Genomic DNA, 18173 nt, shown 5'->3' on the forward strand with positions numbered 1-18173 from the left:
CACATGCTCCACAAAACGAAAATTAAACAATAATGCTTATAATGAAAGGTTGACATTGGGGCAAAGAGAATTATGTCTCAAACTAAAGAAATAAACATGACTAAAAGGCAAATAACCTTTCTAATGATTTCCAATAAAAGGGAAAATAATCTCTATAAGAAGACGGGTAGAAAAAGAGTAGTCATCTAAATTAATTAATACAAAGTAGTAAGTTCCATTTCAAATAGATTAGTCTGCAATAAAACAATAGAATGAATAAATACTTAAGGAACATGTATAGGAATAAAAGGGCCAATAAAATATGAATATAGGATAAATGAAAACATGTAAATGATTTAAACCACAGAGAAATTTATTCAGTTAACTGATTCAAGAAATTACATGATTAGAATAAAAAAAGATCTGTCTTAATGCGGATCTCCTTATTCACAAGCAAGGCAGACATTATTAAAATGTATAAACTGTTGAGACTGTAAAAAGGATTGGAAAACAACTTACTGAGCTGCTTGACTCTCCATCGTCATTACTCTGACTACTTGTATTAGCTCTTTAAATAAGTCGAAAAAGTATTCTAATTTAGGTTCTAAGTTATGCGGAATCGTTTCTGCATAGATTTTACAACTAACACATAAACTGGTACCGTTTGGAGATCCATCCACTTCGACTCCAAAAGCAGGATGAGTCCACCGTTACAGTTGGCTGTCTTTTATACTCAATTCTTAGTTGTTTGTCTTGTTTTTCTGCACGTAGGTAGGACTTGACCTGTGTGTGATATTCTGCTTGTTTTGATAATAACGTTGTTTTCACAAATAAAGTCAAAGATATGTTTTCTTTTCGACATGTTAAATCAGGAAAGTAAATTTTATTTTTTTAGACACTTTTAACAGGAAAATAAAATAATTGAAACCGGAAGCGGCAGAAATGCACTACAAGTTCTGGTCTCAATATTGATTTAGATAGAGCAAAAATTATAGCAGATAGTGATATAATAGATAGGTTGCGATATTACCATGATGTCGGAAAACAAGTGCTTCTTACGGTACGTCATTATGACGGTTGTGGAATGTCTGCATTGGCGTCAATGTGTCGTTCTTGTTCCACAGCAATAAATTCCTACCCAGTCTACCCGTCTATCCGTTAGCATTTACATTTCTCCACAAAAAGGCCACAACTGGCATTAATTCATGATTCTTCACGTTTCATAGCAAAAATTTTTATCACCTTATGTTTCTGGGATTCATGAGGATAAATATCGTATCCCTTTCCATGGTTTATATCTCAAATATATATATAAAGACAGACCTTCCTTGGGTGGCAATTTTATTTCATTCGCACTGGTGGATCAGTAACAGGCGCAGAATTTCGGAAGTGTGGTTGAAGGTTGGGGACGGATTAAACAGAGTAAAACAAAAGTACTAATAGGTACGTGATAATATGTTTGTGCACGTATTCAAAACAACTGCACATATGGATACACGTGCCTGCAAACTATGGGTGTGTTCAAGGAAATATTTGAGAAAATCTCAAGTGCCTAAAAGTACGTATTTCACAATGTAAACTACTTAAGTACAACAAGTACAAGAGATTTTATAACTATATTCTTCTGTTGAATGGCACCACGGCCTTAAATTTTTCAATGACATATTCAAAATTTATGCTAATAAAAGTCCACTTTTCAACAGAAATCAACATAAACCAAACACAGAAAAGAATAAATATTCAATGCTGAATTGATTTTTGAAGGAAAGATAAGACTGGAGTTAATGTGGGTGCAGCTGCACTCACTGTGCGGCTATCTAAGCTTATGGTTCAAAAATTCTAATGCTCCAAAGTTCAGGTTGCGTGACTTTCCGGGCACCCTGTATAATACGAATTCGTGAAAAGTTTTTGTGGTACTATTTAACTTCATCTGTATCAAATGGCATTCTTCACTTGTACCAGATGCTGAATCTAATGGAACAATCTTTAAACATACTCGTCCGTGAGGTTCCTAGAAAAGTAATATCAAAAGTAGGATATAAATATCCAAATTTTGAGGTCATTTCTCTTGAGATCCTATGGATGCATATGTTGAAAAATAGTTCCATTGGATTCAGAATCCTCAAATTAGTATTAAATATGCAATTAGAAATGTATCCATGCTTGGGCATCTTTTGCTAGTGGTATGATTGTTAGTTTTTAATGTATTTCACTATGCTAGCACAGATTATAGAAATAATTTGAGCAAACCACTGAATACATAGGGATAAGCATCAGAAGAAGATGCAACAAAAACTAGGATTTAAATCTTAAAATTGCTTTAAATTGGTAACTTTTCCATTGTATATTTTCCAAAGTGCTTATAACATTTTATTCTGGGTATTTTTATTTCTTCCATTCAAATCATCCAAAAAATGTTTGGTCCTGTTATATTCGAAGTTATACTAATCCATACCAATACGGTATTATCATCATCTCTGATGTTGAAAAAGTAAGTATTGTTACCAATATTGACTTTTAACACTCAGAATTGTTATTTCTTTACGGTAATATTTGATGTGCAAAGTCACGTTTCGAATATCCTTCTGTTTGATCAACTTCCTTGTTCTTGAAGAGGAGCCAGTAGATAAGCTCAATTGCACTTATGAAGCTAAAGCCGAGAAATAAGCTGGAAATGCCTCCAATCGACACTGAAAGAGAAAGAAAAGATTATCTACTGTGTCACCTACAAGTTTTCTATTGCTGTTTGTTTTATACGAAGTATATCTATGTTCAATAATTTTCTTGCACCTACCGTAATTAGAGATTTCATTGGGGTAATGATTTTTTTTAAGCACAAGTGTGTATGAGAAAGAGATAAATTTTGGGGGGTTTGGCATTAGAAGAATATAATTCAACACTGAAAATAATAGCTTTACTATAGAAATATTACGTTAACTACCCTGTAGAATGGTTAGTTGTGTGAACAATCATTTCAAATTGATACTCTCCATATTAGCACAGTAAAGATTAGAGAAAATCCTTACAGTCGAGTTCGGGAAACAACGAAAAGTATTCAGTACAGATTATCAAGGCGTCTCATTACTACTCCTGTGGCTTTCGATACTAGCCATGGAATGAAAATAAAACTGTGATCAGAACAAACCCTGGCAAGAGGTTCACTAGTACATTTTAATTTGTAAGTTAAAAGTAACACATTTTATTATAAAGGCAATTCTAGAAAGATGTATATTAGTAATAACTTCAATATACAAGGTGTTTCAAAACAACACCGACAACGGTTGGGAGGTGATTCCTGACACCATGATAAGACGAAAAGTATAGACCAACCTGGGTGCACAAATGCTTTCTTTCGGAGTTATAAGCTGCCGAAAAGATGAAAAAATTGAAGTTTAAAGATCCATAGCTTCAATACTATAGGATCTACCGTAGTTGAGTCAAGACTTCGCTTAGGAACTAGTATGTACCTTATCCAAATATTCATGTTTCAGAATCCTGCGGTACTTCCGCAATAATTTTTATAGAGGTAGTTGGTAAGTACTTCAAATTGTATGCCCGTAGCCAAACTCCCTCTCTAAAAATTGTTGCGTGAGTACCTTAGGATTCTGTAACATGTATTTTTGGATAGCTCACATATTACGTCCTAAGTGAAGTCTTGACCCGACTACGGTAGGTCCCATAATTTTGAAGCTACGGATATTTAAACTTCATTTTTTCATGTTTTTGGCAGCTTATAACTCCGAAAGGAAGCATTTGTGCACCCAGGTTGCTCTATACTTTTCGTCTTATCATGGTGTCAGGAATCACCTCCCAAACGTTGTCGGCGTTGTTTTGAAACACCCTGTATAACTTATTACTTAGAAGAGCTGTGTAGTTAAAAATTCCAGACACTTAATTTTATCTGGAACCATCTGGATTTTATTGATTCCATATCCTTGTTCGAACAAAGTAACTAGTACTCAAAAGAAGCCGTTTCTCATTGGAGGAGACACAATTACATTACATATGTAATTGCTTTTTCTTTCTTTTTTTTTGTTTTTGTTTTAGCTATATCTGATGCTTGTTTCTTCCACGGGGAAGCAGAAAATATAATTTGTTCGTAATAGTTTCAAGATATATCATTGCATTATTTTGTTTTTGTCTTCGGTCTAAAATCTGAGTAGAAACAGACATTTTAATACTGGTAGGCGAAAAGTTCATTGTCAGGAATGTGACTGGTCCTTGGATACCACTTGTTGAGGATTTATTTCGAGAATTGTATTAGACTATTTCAGTGCCTGTATCTTTTGCTTTTTCATCAACTCTTCTTACATCAAATCTACTTGTCTTAATAATAATAATATGCAAGCGTAACTTACATTAAATGTATTTCTAAAACTATTAAATTGGGTTGAGTGTAATGTCTCCTTTCGGCATGTAGGCTATTTGAGACAGTCCTACAGTTTTAAAATAGAATCCAAAGCAAGTAACTCCACCAGACGGAACCAGTTTTAATATCCACGTATTTTGAAATATAAACAGTCTTGGTTTTCTGCTTGGCGAATCTGGGATTTGTAATTCAACCCATCAGTTGAGTGCTCCCGTCTTCATGGAGATAGTTTTTCTTGTTATCAACCCTAGAAGTATCAACCCCGTATCTGCTACGTGTAGTTCCGGGGGAAGGGGATTTACTGCCCTTTTTCTCAAGTGATTGTTATACTCATTTTAAATTAAACTAATAACACAAACTTTTCAAGTAGTTTTACTTTACACTTATCGTAAATGGTTACATGTGTGCCATTGTTTACATTATTAAAGTACGGATATGTGTTATGTTAAAATCTGAAGTTCGGATTTGTCGTGGCAAGTAGGTATTTACATCTACGTTTAGAAAAAAAAACATCACGCTCTTGTAAACTTCAGTATTTAAATAAGAGACCGAATTAACACTTCAAAAAATGTAAGTTTCGAATAAAACTACCCGCGGAGATGATTTTTTTTAGATAAAAATAAAACAGATGATATTATAATATAAAACTAACAAAAGTAAGCATATCATTCAAACGAACAATATAAAAAATAAAGAGCTTTTAGGAAACACTTTAGCCTGGAAACAAAAATGAAAATTTGAACGCGCAACAAAACTTATCCTTCCATGATATTTCTAAGGTTAATCCAGTTGGATCCACTTGAATAAAGATGTATAGAATTCTGGTTTAGACAGCCAAAGGGATTTAAATTACATAACTACGAAATTTCTTGCAGGTCATAGCTTTCTAAAAGTTTTTATCAACTTACTCATGGCTTTAGTTTATCAATTGACTTCAAATAATAGAGTGGGTCGTTAAGCAAACAATTATTATAGCCATATTTGTGTAACGACAAATAAACAGGAATCACGATGATTCATATAGTGGAAAGGTCTTCCCTCGGACCACTTGTTTTATAAGGTTTTGTTGCACTTTTAGAACATATACAATGTGTCTCAAAGTAATGTATATTGCGTACTCTTTAAAGCAAAGTATCTCACTAATTAAAACTAGTGATGTGTACCGTAAGGAAGTAAATGTCAAAAATGCCCACCTTCTTTCGCAATATGTCACGGACAACACATAGAATAGAGACACACACACCGATTGTGTTATTTCTAACGGCATAACATTAATGGTCTGCTCCATTTGCTCTCTCAGGTCTTCCAGCGTTTTTGGTTTTCCGGCGTACACTGTGTTCTTTACAGTTTCCCGAAAAGTCTAGGGGACTTAAATCCAGAGATTGAAATGGACACTCAGCAGCATTCCTCTTCGTCCTATCTATCTCTCGGGGAATGTACGATGAAGAAAATCCCTCACATCGAAATGAAAGTGGGGTGCCTCCCCCCATCCTGTTGAAGGTAATACTCATCTTCATTGTCAAAAACTATTTCGTCCTTAAGATACACAATACTTCAAAAAGTGCATACCTTTAATTAGCAAGATATTCTGTTTTAAAAGCGTATGCATTAATTTGAGACACCTTGTATATTATACTGACAGACATTCCTTCATCCTTTAAGAGTACTTTTAGTTGATTAGCTTACAATTCACAAATTTTTAACAACGTAATTTTCTTTTCTATATAAATATGGTAACTTAATGAACTAACAAGTAAGCGTTAGAATAGGGGAAGAAATGACATAGGGATAGTGCAATTAGAATTGGAGTTCGACAAGGAAGTTAGGTATCGCTAACGTTAATTAAATATGTATCTAGAAGAGATAGTGAAAAGAGCCTGCATAATGAAGACAGTATTTTGATAGGAGGTAGAATGGTTAGGTGTATACAGTTTGCAGATGATATGGTGCTTCTTACGGAATACGAAAAGAAAATTAATAAGATGCTAGAAAATTTGAGGAAATACTCTGAAAAATATGGGATGAAAATAAATCTTAGAATAGTTATTGAATCGAAGTGGTGGGTATCAAGTATAGAAGTAGGAAGGGAGAAAATACAACAGGTAGTTTGATTTAAATGCCTGGGTAGTACCAGCTATTATTTATGACGACATGAAATACGAACTTGAAATAAAAGCAAGACTAGGATGGCAAGAGAATCATTTAGGAAGAAGAAATACTTTCTCCTGAATCCTTTGAAGAAAAAGTTAAGAAAAGGATTCATAAAATGTTTCGTGTGAAGTATTGTTCTATATAGAGCAGAAACATGGACATTACGCAAAATCAATAAAAGAGAGACTGAAGCCTTTCTAAATATTGGTATGGAGAAAAATTTAGAGAATTGGAACGAACGGGAAACTTATCAGGAAGTGTTAAAAATAGTAAGGGAAAAATTAGATGTAATTGAAAGAGGAAGAACAACTGGGAGGGACACAGGAAGCGTATCACGAAAAACGTGCTAATAGGTATGGCGGCTGTAAAGAGAGAGAGGGAACAAAAGAGTCTGCACTTGATGTACAGTATTAAACAGAAAAGTGGAATGTAAAGACGAAGAAGTTAGCTGAAGGTCGTGGTGCATAAAAACTTCTCTGTTTGCGAAAGTAACTTGCCAGTAATAACATAATATTATGATAATTATGAAGATGATAATGTTGGTCTGAACTAGCTCCAACTATTGTCACAATCAAACTAGACAGAAGTAAATGTGGGTATATAAGCGAGTAATACACTGGTAGAAACTTACTTAATGGCACTTACTAGGAATTCACAGATCTGGCCCAAAGTTAATATACAAGGTCATTACAGGTGGTATTAACCCCTATATGGTGACCTTGGGCTATCTGAACAGGGTATGCAGGTTATTTAAAGACACACAGTACTTACAGTAATAGCACAAGTAACCACCCTGAGATGAGTTCAGGCAGATAACCAGGCGTACAGGTGCTGAATATCTGCGTAAGGAATGATATTCCACGCTTATTGCATATTCTGATGTAGTTGGCCGATCATCATCGGAGTCCGTAGTTCTACTACCCCCTAACTACCCCATAGGGTTTAGGTTCGGAGACCTAGCAGGCGAGGACGGTATGAGGACGCCATTTATGTTGCTGGAAGATGGAGTCAGGTGAAGTGTCCGGGTAAAGTCTTAGACGTCAGGAATGTAGTACGTACTAGTCATAGACTTCTGAGTAAAGCAAGTGGGGTGTATAGCTTATTGGCCCCCTACCAAAATAACAGTTGTGGGTCCTATATGGCAAATGCCAACACATACTGGGTTTTTCGCTCACCTACGTGGCTATAAACATTCATACGCCTGTCATTGTTCCAAGATAGGAATGACTCTCATCACTGAACATCACCACCCTCCCTTCACCTTGTCACTATAGTCTACAGAATCGAAAACATTCTCGTCGATGAACAAGTGTAATGCGTAATCGAGCGGTACAGAATATAGACCTGTCTCAACAGTTGACTGCTTACTATTCGTGCACTATTATAGAATCTATGGTATCTCTGACTGCATTGTCAATTAGGGAGGTTCAAACCAGGCATTCCCCGTTCGTCGCGGTTCATGACTATTTCCCATCTTGTACACTGACTCGTCATGACTCACACAAACTGAAATTTTATGCGACGATTACTTGAGAGTTCTTGCAGCCCCACTATATGGGCATGCTTCAAAGCAATTAATTTAAAATTGCATTGCTAGTGTCTTTCTGGCATTGGAGACATAGACTATGATCCACTACAGCTTAACTAGTCTTATTGTCTGGCGCTCTATAGGAAACTATGAACAACCTGCTGTCTACAGTGGTTAGCATGCTGGGACCTTCAAGCTAAAATCATCATGCCACTACTAAATAAAAATCATATGGTGCGAATTTTGTTAGAGTTCGACAATGTATTTGGTGCATTCATAAGTACGTTTCCTCTAATATATATAGTTGATAAAGTAAGTTAATCTCCTTTCATCTGAAAGTTTATTTAAAACATTGCCCATACCTAAAATATTAATCCATGAATTCGTAACATTTCTTCTGTACTTTGTAGCTCCAAGATTTTTGTAGTAGATGTCCACATAGCCAAAACTCTTTCGAGCTTCCAAAACATTACTGAAAATAAAAAGGAAAGAATAGAGCTATATTTCTATTATTTAATGTTCCATTCAATAAAATTAAATCTATCTGACATTACAATGACCTATCGGATTGCAAAGTATATTTCACAGCACGAGAATGATACATAATGAGTTACAACTAAAATTCTGCACAAAGTTTACTGAGATATAAAAGTACCCATGAACTACTAATAAATGTTGATGTTGTATAGGAACTAACTGTGATATGTAAGTATTGTATGTGAACAGTTTTTGTTTACACGTGATGGCAAAGAAGAGAACCTGTTGAAACGCATTTGTACAATTTTACCATCACACGCTAGAAGCTAGGGAGCATTTTGGTGCGGTACTGTGTGGAAGCTCTTGTGTAAAGCATTTTGGTGCGGTAGGAGTTCCAAGATGAACAGTTTCTACAATTCTGCAACTTGGAAGAACGGGGAAGCAAGCGAGAAGTGACTGAATAGTATACATTATGACGTTAAGAAGAATAAATTGAAATTCAAGAGTTTCTTTCTTTTTTTTTTTTTTTATGTCATGACAAGAATGATGTGAGTCAAAATGATGTTGCACGCAAATACAATTGCACCCAACAATACATCTCGAAAACTTTGAAATCCTGGAAGAAACGAAAGGCTCCACTCTATACAGAAGACCAAAGTAAGACTATCAAATCCAATTACTACTGCTTGATCCGAAACTATAGCGGGAAAATGTTGATTTTGGATGATGGAAGTTACTTCCATCTTTAGAAACTGAAGATGCCTGAAAATTACATTTATTATTCTCCTGGCAAAGACAGCACAACATTAATGTCAAATGTAAATTTAAAACAAAATATAAAAAGAAAGTGTAGTATATTTAGCCGCATCTGAGAGGGGGATTTCTCATCCTAATTTCCACTCCAATGAGTTAGCAATTAACGAAGAGGTCTATCAAACCCAATGTTTTCAAATGATTTTGCTTCAGTTTTTACGATAGTATCATTCTGACAATGTTTTCATTTTCTGTCCTGAAAAAGCCTCAACACATCATGCTAAAAAGACTTCAACTTTCTTCTCGTCGTAAAATGTCCTTTTTGTGCCCAAAGAGAAAAATTCAACCAATCTGATTCAATGTCGACCATTTCAAGGTTTTTTTTTTGGGGGGGGGGGGCGTGAAGTAAGTGTAAAAGTGTATATAAATAACTGAAAGGCAGAATTCGCAAATGTTTGCGAGAAATAGGCACAACTGGTGTCGAAAGTTCTTGTGCCAACATCGCGGCAAAACTACGTACTGTCGCTGATCAAGGATCATTTGTTATACGCCAGTAACTTCTTTTCTTCATACGTCTCTGTCTTATCAATAAATGCATTCATTTGGATTCCATATCTTCTGTGCTTAGCTTTATTGTTTCATGAACTTTGTGAAGATTTTTTACTTGTAATCCGTTATGTTGCAGGCATTAATACATAAATTAAGTGTGAGCGTTAGATAATAAAAAGAAAGTTCATTATCCATCTCTGACGAATTGAAGAAAATATTATATAATCGGAGAATAAGTATTTTAGATTTGCAGAAAACAAAAATTATTTGCAAAATATAAGAACTTGCGAAAATGAAATATATTCAATTAATTTATTTTTCTTTCCTTCTAGTATGCCTTACTTCAACTTTTAAATTATTCGCTATTGCAATTAATTCCATTGGCAAAGTATTTGAAATAAAGCATTTTAAATACGATATATTTATTTGACACTCTATCTAGTTCTATCAGAGCAATTTTGTTTATATCTTCTACCAAACTATGAGATAGATGTGTGATTAATGTATATTTATTTATTTTGTTTTGTTTATTTTGTGTTTATTTTGTTTATTTTCTCTACCAAACTATGAGATAGGTGTGAGATTAATGTATAATATAAACTGAAGGCCACTCCAACGCCTTCGTCAGATGAAGAAAAGATAAAAGCACCTAGTACAACGAAAATAAAAGTTCTACATAATAAGAAAACTCAAGTATTAAAAGGAAAACAAAAGTTCTTTTCCCTGGCCTAACGTGTTATTTTAGAATCAACCATTATGAAACATGGACCTACAGTTTAACGTGGAATCCGAACCATATTCTCCCACCTGGTACTGAAACTGAATATCCACCAAACTGAGAATACTAATTATTTATTCGAAAAGGAAATTCAAGGATGTTATTTAAATAACAGCATAAAACAGTATTTTCAGAACTGGAAATACTGTTCGAGATAAGCCAAGAGTCTTACAAATATCAAGCCCATATATGAAAATATCAAGTTTAAATAACTTGAATACTAGTAAGTCAGACAACGTAGTATGACATATCGTGGCTAAAGTCGTACCTGTTTTATCCTAACAACTATTGAAAACTGGTATCATGATCTTAAAGAGCTGCGAAAGGAATTCAGAAACCTCATCAGTATGAAATAGTGACCAATATCCAAAGTGAAGACAGAAAAATTCTGTTCCGTATCCTATCATAATAACTTTGATCCTATTATTATAAGTATGATCGAAGCACCTAAGCATGGATTTTGAGAGCACTGAAATTTCTAATATATCTGGAGAGTTTTATATTAGGACTGCTTAAGAAAACTTTACTCCCTTCCATCGTTTCCTAGGAGTGCGTATATTCGAAGTCAAAAGATTTCCGATGAAACTTTTTAAAAGTATGTTTTTAAGTTAAATTTTCATATGCAATTTAACTAGTTTGTGCATATTCTTCAAAACTATTCTTCAAATGTAATAACTTCCGTAGGAGAAAGTTGTTGATACATATTATGGCTGGAAAGCAACTGAGTATTTCATCTTTGATTGAAACATCATTCATATGGTGTTAGCAAATATATTCAAAGTATTCAAAAGATATGAATATTCAAAGTATTCTGGTGGCGTGAGAGACCCGGGTTCAATTCCCGGCGGGAGCTCATGTGGTTCGGATTCCACGTTAATCAGTAGGTCCATGTCTCATATAGCCTCGCTGCTGAACGGGACGCTAAACTAAAATCACCTCATTTCAAAGTATTCTGCAATACCCTTTTCTATTTAAATTTAAAATTAGAAGCAAAGTTTTAAAGTTTATTATTTCAGATATACATTTATTATTTCAGATTTTCCATCTATCGAGAACTCTGAATTAGATGCACACTAAAAGTACATGTCATTAGTAGTTCAAATAATCAAGCTAAGTTAGTTTTTGAAACGATATAAAGAAAAGTGGCGATCTGAAAGGCGGTGTTGACGTGACAGAACTTAAGAACGCACTTTTCAAATAGACGATTGCCACATGTAGGGTTGACTATTATTGGATAGCAAGATTACTTTCTTTTCACATTATTTTGTTCGTCAAATATAGCTATACTTACCGAAATAGCAGTCTATCCGACTTGACATTGACCTTCAAGACAGAGATTAAGTTAAATCCCTGAATTTGTATTGAATTAAATCATTTATTAGCTTCGTATACTTACGTTGCAGTGTATACTGCATCTACATCATATTGCATATCGGTACAGGCAGGAATACAATTGTCACAATTTACTGATATTTCTTCCTCTTTGTAAAAACCTTCCGTGTCAATTGGAGCCTTGATGTTGTGCAATTTTGCTGCAATAGCAGACAACATATTATCCTATATATATTCAGGACTAGAACATAAAATGCTATATAGAAAACAAATTGTGGCGGATGTTTATGACCCGTAGGCTAAGGAAGGTAAATGGTAAATTCAAGTGCATGGTTACAGTAGGACTTATGCGAAAACAAAATGGGCGAAAACGAGAGGATTTTCAGAAAACCTAAAGATACTAGGAGCAAGGGCGCCGATTCTGGAGGGGGGCGCCCCCCAAAGCTCATATGGGCCGCCCCATATATTTTTATGAATATGAAGCTTTATATGTATTTGTTATGATTATGCAACATTTGGCATAATTTGAATTGAATTTGTCTTAAAATCCTGATATATGCCTTCTTTGACCCTTGTCTACAACCACACATATCTGAATGCCCCCCAAAAGTTGCAGAGAAATTGGCGCCCTTGACTAGGAGTATAAAGTGAATTATAAATTCGAACTCTCGTCGGATTGATCAGGGCCCTCTGTACAAGAAGTGAACAGATTATCACTGAATTTTTGGGAAAGTTAAAGAAATGTTAGGAATATATACAGCTATTAATGACTGTTTTTTCTTATCACAAGCAAATTATCGGACTGCATCAGAGTAGTCAGATGAACTTTCATTCTCTCTGTGAAATTGTAAAGACAAATAACAATCCTGCATAATTATTATATTATATGGTACAGAATAGAAAATTAATTATTAACCAGTATACAAGTGTTAACATAATACTGTTTTCTTTCTATTTCAAATTTTCTAATGGAACTTCAAATTAGATATATTTTTTTTAAAAAAAAAAAGTTACTGTGAAATCCTAGAAAACTGGTTATTTATGTTTCTTCTTAAGTTGATTTTTAACTAGACAAGTGCAGTAAATAAACAAATTCGATTGTAAACGATGCTATAAGATACGAAACATTTTAATGAAATAGAGGCATTAGGAAAATTCATTAATATATTTTATTAATCATTATAAAATGCATATCTTTACTGTTTATTCTAAAAAAGAACTGATTTGCTTTTGTTTAGAGTTACATAATACTCTGTAATTAAATGAAAAAGAAAAAAAAAACACACAAATGTCCTAAGTATTATGTTTTCGACAGGTACAATTTCTACAGTTCCACTTCAAATACAGAAACTTATGCCAATTACGTTTTATTCTTCTTTTAAATTTGTTGTATGATTTGTAGTAATATTGAGTTACATTTAAATCATTTACTCTCTACTTTATTTTAAATATGTTTTTACTTATAATGGAAATGTTATTAGCTTGGTTAATATTAGTAATAATAAACTATTTTTTGTTAAAGACGTGTCGTGGAATTGCACATAAATATTAATTTTTTTGCACAAAATAAATAAATAAATAAATAAATTTATAAAACAGAGAATCGACTTTGAATATAGGAACGCCATTAAGGGTAATCAAAAATCGAACCTAACCGTACAGAATATTCTGTTCAGATTGTTTTTTAAAAGAAAACTAAAACTACAATAAAGGATGCAAAGGTAAGAATCCGGTGACGCTTTAATAAAAATTATGCTGAAGGCGTTCCCAGGAAGGAAAGGAATATTCAATTAAAGTAACAAACATGGAGACAAAGGTAAGTCATTTTTCTTATGAATATATGCCCTATAACTTCTACGTATAAGTACATATTGTTTTTACATTCTTATGACATTGAATATTATTCTTTAAGAAGCCTCAGTTTTATTTAAAATTGAGAATAACTACACTACACCAATTCTTTCGAACAGCATTACTGTATTCTAAAATCACACCTAGTCAGAGAATGAAACTTCGATACATTTTTGTCATTATAGGAAGGAAATTCATTGCCATATAGCTCCTTTGGAATGAAATTTCTTTCTCTTGAAGAGAATCAAAGTTTTTCTTGGTTGAAGTATCACTGAATGAGAACTTGGAGGCAATTTAATATAGAATGCGTATTTTAGGACACGATAGAAAAGAACTTACTCTTTTGTGTTCTGAATTTTCGGTTATTAAAAGTAAATTGTAACAATAAAATAATGACAACTTACCACCAATATCAGACAAGCACTTCATATTATTCGTACTACATATCTCAATACCTGTAGAAAGACAAAGAAGTTAACGCAAGAATCGAAAACTTAACAAATGAAATAAAATAAACAGCAGCTAAGTTTATTTGAGTAACATGCGTAATTAACCACATTTAAATACTTCAAATAACGGTTTGAAATAATGATTTTCAAATAATGATGAACTGTAAATACACTAGCTTTATATTGTGTTAATAAATTTGGAATTACTTTATGGACAATCTTATGTAATAACTTGATAAGTTAGTTTGTGCCGTTTATTAATATTATCCTTGTTCATTTAATCTTTTTTTATATTCGATAAGAATTTCTAGAAAGATGGGATTTTCATGCTTAGAATATCTTGTGTTATTGAATGAATGTACAGTACATAATGCGTATTATTTTGCCAGTTATTAGTGTACAGTTCTTATAGTTCACAATCGTAAAAAATTACAGAATAGGCTTTTCTCCATTTTTTTTTTTACATCAATCTTTATGTATTTTCCTATATTCTTTAATAAAATACAATTACTTCAATATAAATTATACCTAGCCTTTCATGACTATTAACTAGATGCCTAGCAAACACACTCGTAAGAGAATGGAGTACATTTTCCATTTTATCCGCTACATAAATACAGCTCAGAGTAGGCAAAACAAAATATTCACTTCGAGAAGCAAGATATCATTTTTCTAACACTGGTAGTAGCAATATAGTTGATTTTAATACTAGCTTTATTGAAATCATTGTAGGACATTCTTTGAGACTGAAAGCTAACTAATTTTTATTTTTATTTTTTTTATTTTTATTTTTATTTTTATTTTTATTTATTTTTTTTTTTTGTTTGTTTAAAAATAGAAAGCTGTTGTTTACAAACTGTTTTATATTATTTTGAGACAGTTTCTCCTTTCTAATATTTTAGTGTAATAGATTGTTTCAAGAATTACGAAACATTGTATCACCAGCACAAAGGATTGATTTGCATATTGTATTTAGTGATAGTGTTTATCTTTAACATAAAAAGTAAAGATGCTAGGACAGAAGCTTGTGGCATTTCATGTCTTATTTCAACAATCATAATACATATTCTTTCTATTCTGAGGATGCAAAGCAATAAAAAAATCTTACTTAACTGACCTGTATGTAAGTGTAATGTTCATTATTTCGGCTGAAAATTGACATCATTAATCACAAAGATTCGCTTTTTAAAAAAAGGGTTTTAAGTTGTGGAAAAAAATTCTAAATGAATAAATTACTTTCAGCACTATAATTTGACTACTAGAATAAAATGATGCAGAAAATAAAAGATAAATTATCAGAACATAAATAAAAATCCAGTAAATGAATTTACTAAGTAAGTACTATGAATAATGGATGAGTAGTGATCAAATAATGATCAGGAAAAAGGTATTGATTATCAGCATTCTGACACTTCGTATTTTCTATAGCTTCATTCCATTAGTAATATATTATCTGCTTTCTAACTTCTTCTTTCTAACTGATTAATTAGTTAAACCATAGTAGAATTAAAATATTTCCAATGCATGATGGACAATAGGAATCTAGACATTTATGTAATAGCTAACGCCAGTAAGGGCAAATTAACTTCAATTGATTATAAACATGTAGTCATCAATATCTACTAATGGACGCTGTAGGATATATTTCAGGTAAACAAATGATAAACTCACCTCTGTATCCTATAAAGATGTTTGATTATTATATATTGTACCATTCTTTCTGGTACCCCCTTCAACACTATTTCTATTTATTGCACTTACTCCTTTATATAATCATATTCAAGAGTTGTTTCCATGAAGTTTAAAGAAAATAGGATCATCCAAGAAACAAAATAAGTTTGGTAATACTTGTTGGTATTTGCCATTATTCACTTTTGAAATTTTGTTCATGTCATGGAGATTTCAGTTATAAATATCAATACTTTTTAATTTTCTAAATTGCTTCTCTAAGAATAATGACAAATGTGGCCGTCGTCTTTAACGATTCCTGTCAATTTTACTTATTGAAAGAAAAACTAGCATAATCTTTTTCTACTAACTTGTTGTCCAGAACACGTAAAATTGCTTGCTCTCTATTGTAGATTTTAACTTTCGATCAGGTATAACTTAAAAATAAAATATTGTAAATGTACATACTTAACAATATATTTTCAATATAACTTTGGTAACGCATTTGAGCAACTTATAATATAAAGAGAAATGAATGGTATGTCATTGTCATGACAATGCATATTAAAAACAATTTGATTGTGAGCAGATCAAAGAAACAGAATTTCTTATTAAGCAGAAAACTTAGCATGTAAAATTACTCTACAGAGTGTTAATGAAGTAAGAGGTGATTTCTTACATCAAAATAAGAAGAAGAAAAAAAAACTTCATATAGACCTGTGTGGAAAAGTGCATAGTTTCAGAGGGAGTGTATAGGGCCGTCCAGAATCGTGCTGCCTAATGTATTTTGTTGCAGTATATTTCATTTTATATATATATAAGTGTGAAACAAAACATCGCAACACGCGTTATTCCGAACATGAGGGGCTATGGTGCTGGTACAGCCTAACACTTCCGACTTCACCCAAAGTATTCCGTGTTCACTGCTGTCAAATCTTATCTTCTGCGTACTTTGGACCCACCTTGAAGTCAGTTCATATCTGAGAGTTCTGTTAGGAGATTATCTGGGAATTATGTTCTATGAGGAATCCCTTATGCTCCTATTACATATTGCTAAAACATGTACTTTTGGATGTGTATGTGTAACTTCCTTCCATTCCATGTTTTCTCGAATTCAAAATAACACGTGTTGAAATTTTACTTTTCTACGATTTTGGACGGTCCTAGCTCTGAAACTATGTACTTTTCTTCACAAGTTCATATGAAACTTTCCTTTTATTTTGATGTAAATGTACCTCTTATAGTTTGTCGGTATAGTTCATTAAGTCCAATAACATCATATATACAATTGGATAAATGTAAATTTTATATATGAAGTTGCCTATATATATATATATATATATATATATATATATATATATATATATATATATATATATATATATATATATATATATATATATAAATCTTCGATCTGCTCAAATCAAATTGCTTTGATACGGTGATGAAATATCATTTCTTTTCTTCGTATTATAGATAGCTGGAACATAACAGAATAGATGACGCGAATCAACGTTACCAAAGTTAGAATACATTGTTAAGTGTGTACATTTACAATATTTTATTTTAAGTTATATCTACTGGAAAGTTAAAATCTACAATAGAGAGTAAACGCTCTTACGTGTTTTGGACAACAAATTAGTGGGAAAAAGTTGTAGTGTTTTTTTTCTTTCAATTAGTAAAATTGTTGATTGAAAGTCATTAAAGATGACGGTCACATTTTCCATCATTGTGAGAGAAGTACTGCATAAAAGTGAAAACAGTGACATTTCCAATTGGAACTTCCACGAAATTAGTAAAATTCCAAATGTGAATAAGTGCGGGTGGTAACAGGTGATTACGACACTAGTTTTGTTTTTTGGATGATCTTATTTCTTTTAAGATTTTCAGAGAAACAATTATCGAAGGTAATTATGTAAAGAAGGAAGTGTGACAAAGAGAAATAATGCTGAAAAAGGTTCCAAGAATACCGATATATATAAACCCAAAAATTACAGAGGAGAATTCACCATTATTTATATATGATGTCATTGAATATACAACTACTAGGTTTAAATTAAACAATAAATTTCATTTTAAGTCGAGTTTTTTTTTTTTTTTTTTTTTTTTTTTTTTAAAGAAAAGTAAAGGTATTCAACTTTCTTTCAACCAGAATAATATCCGAAATTGATGGTTTATAATTTTTAAGTAAAGGAATAGATGGATAACAAGGTGATATATTTGCTAAATGGTATTCTCAAGTAAAAATTACATTCTTCGATAAGTCAAAATTTTACATTTTTAAGAAAA

General features: G+C 32.5%; 1 protein-coding gene across 1 annotated transcript in view; it reads right to left on the reverse strand.

Moving 5' to 3' along the window:
* Positions 1 to 351: 351 nt before the first annotated feature.
* The window catches only part of LOC145679443 (sodium channel protein Nach-like), a 46816-nt gene continuing 28994 nt past the window's right edge, over positions 352 to 18173 (reverse strand). The window contains exons 5-8 of the mRNA XM_081750024.1: positions 14172 to 14222; positions 11981 to 12116; positions 8390 to 8499; positions 352 to 2669 (exon numbers count right to left, since the gene is read on the reverse strand). Of these exons, the coding sequence (XP_081606150.1) occupies positions 2521 to 2669; positions 8390 to 8499; positions 11981 to 12116; positions 14172 to 14222 (446 nt within the window). The 3' untranslated portion in view covers positions 352 to 2520. The remainder of the gene's footprint in view (positions 2670 to 8389; positions 8500 to 11980; positions 12117 to 14171; positions 14223 to 18173) is intronic.

This window comes from Thermobia domestica, chromosome 2 (genome assembly GCF_964235325.1).
Source record: "Thermobia domestica chromosome 2, izTheDome1.hap1.1, whole genome shotgun sequence".
NCBI lineage: Eukaryota > Metazoa > Arthropoda > Insecta > Zygentoma > Lepismatidae > Thermobia > Thermobia domestica.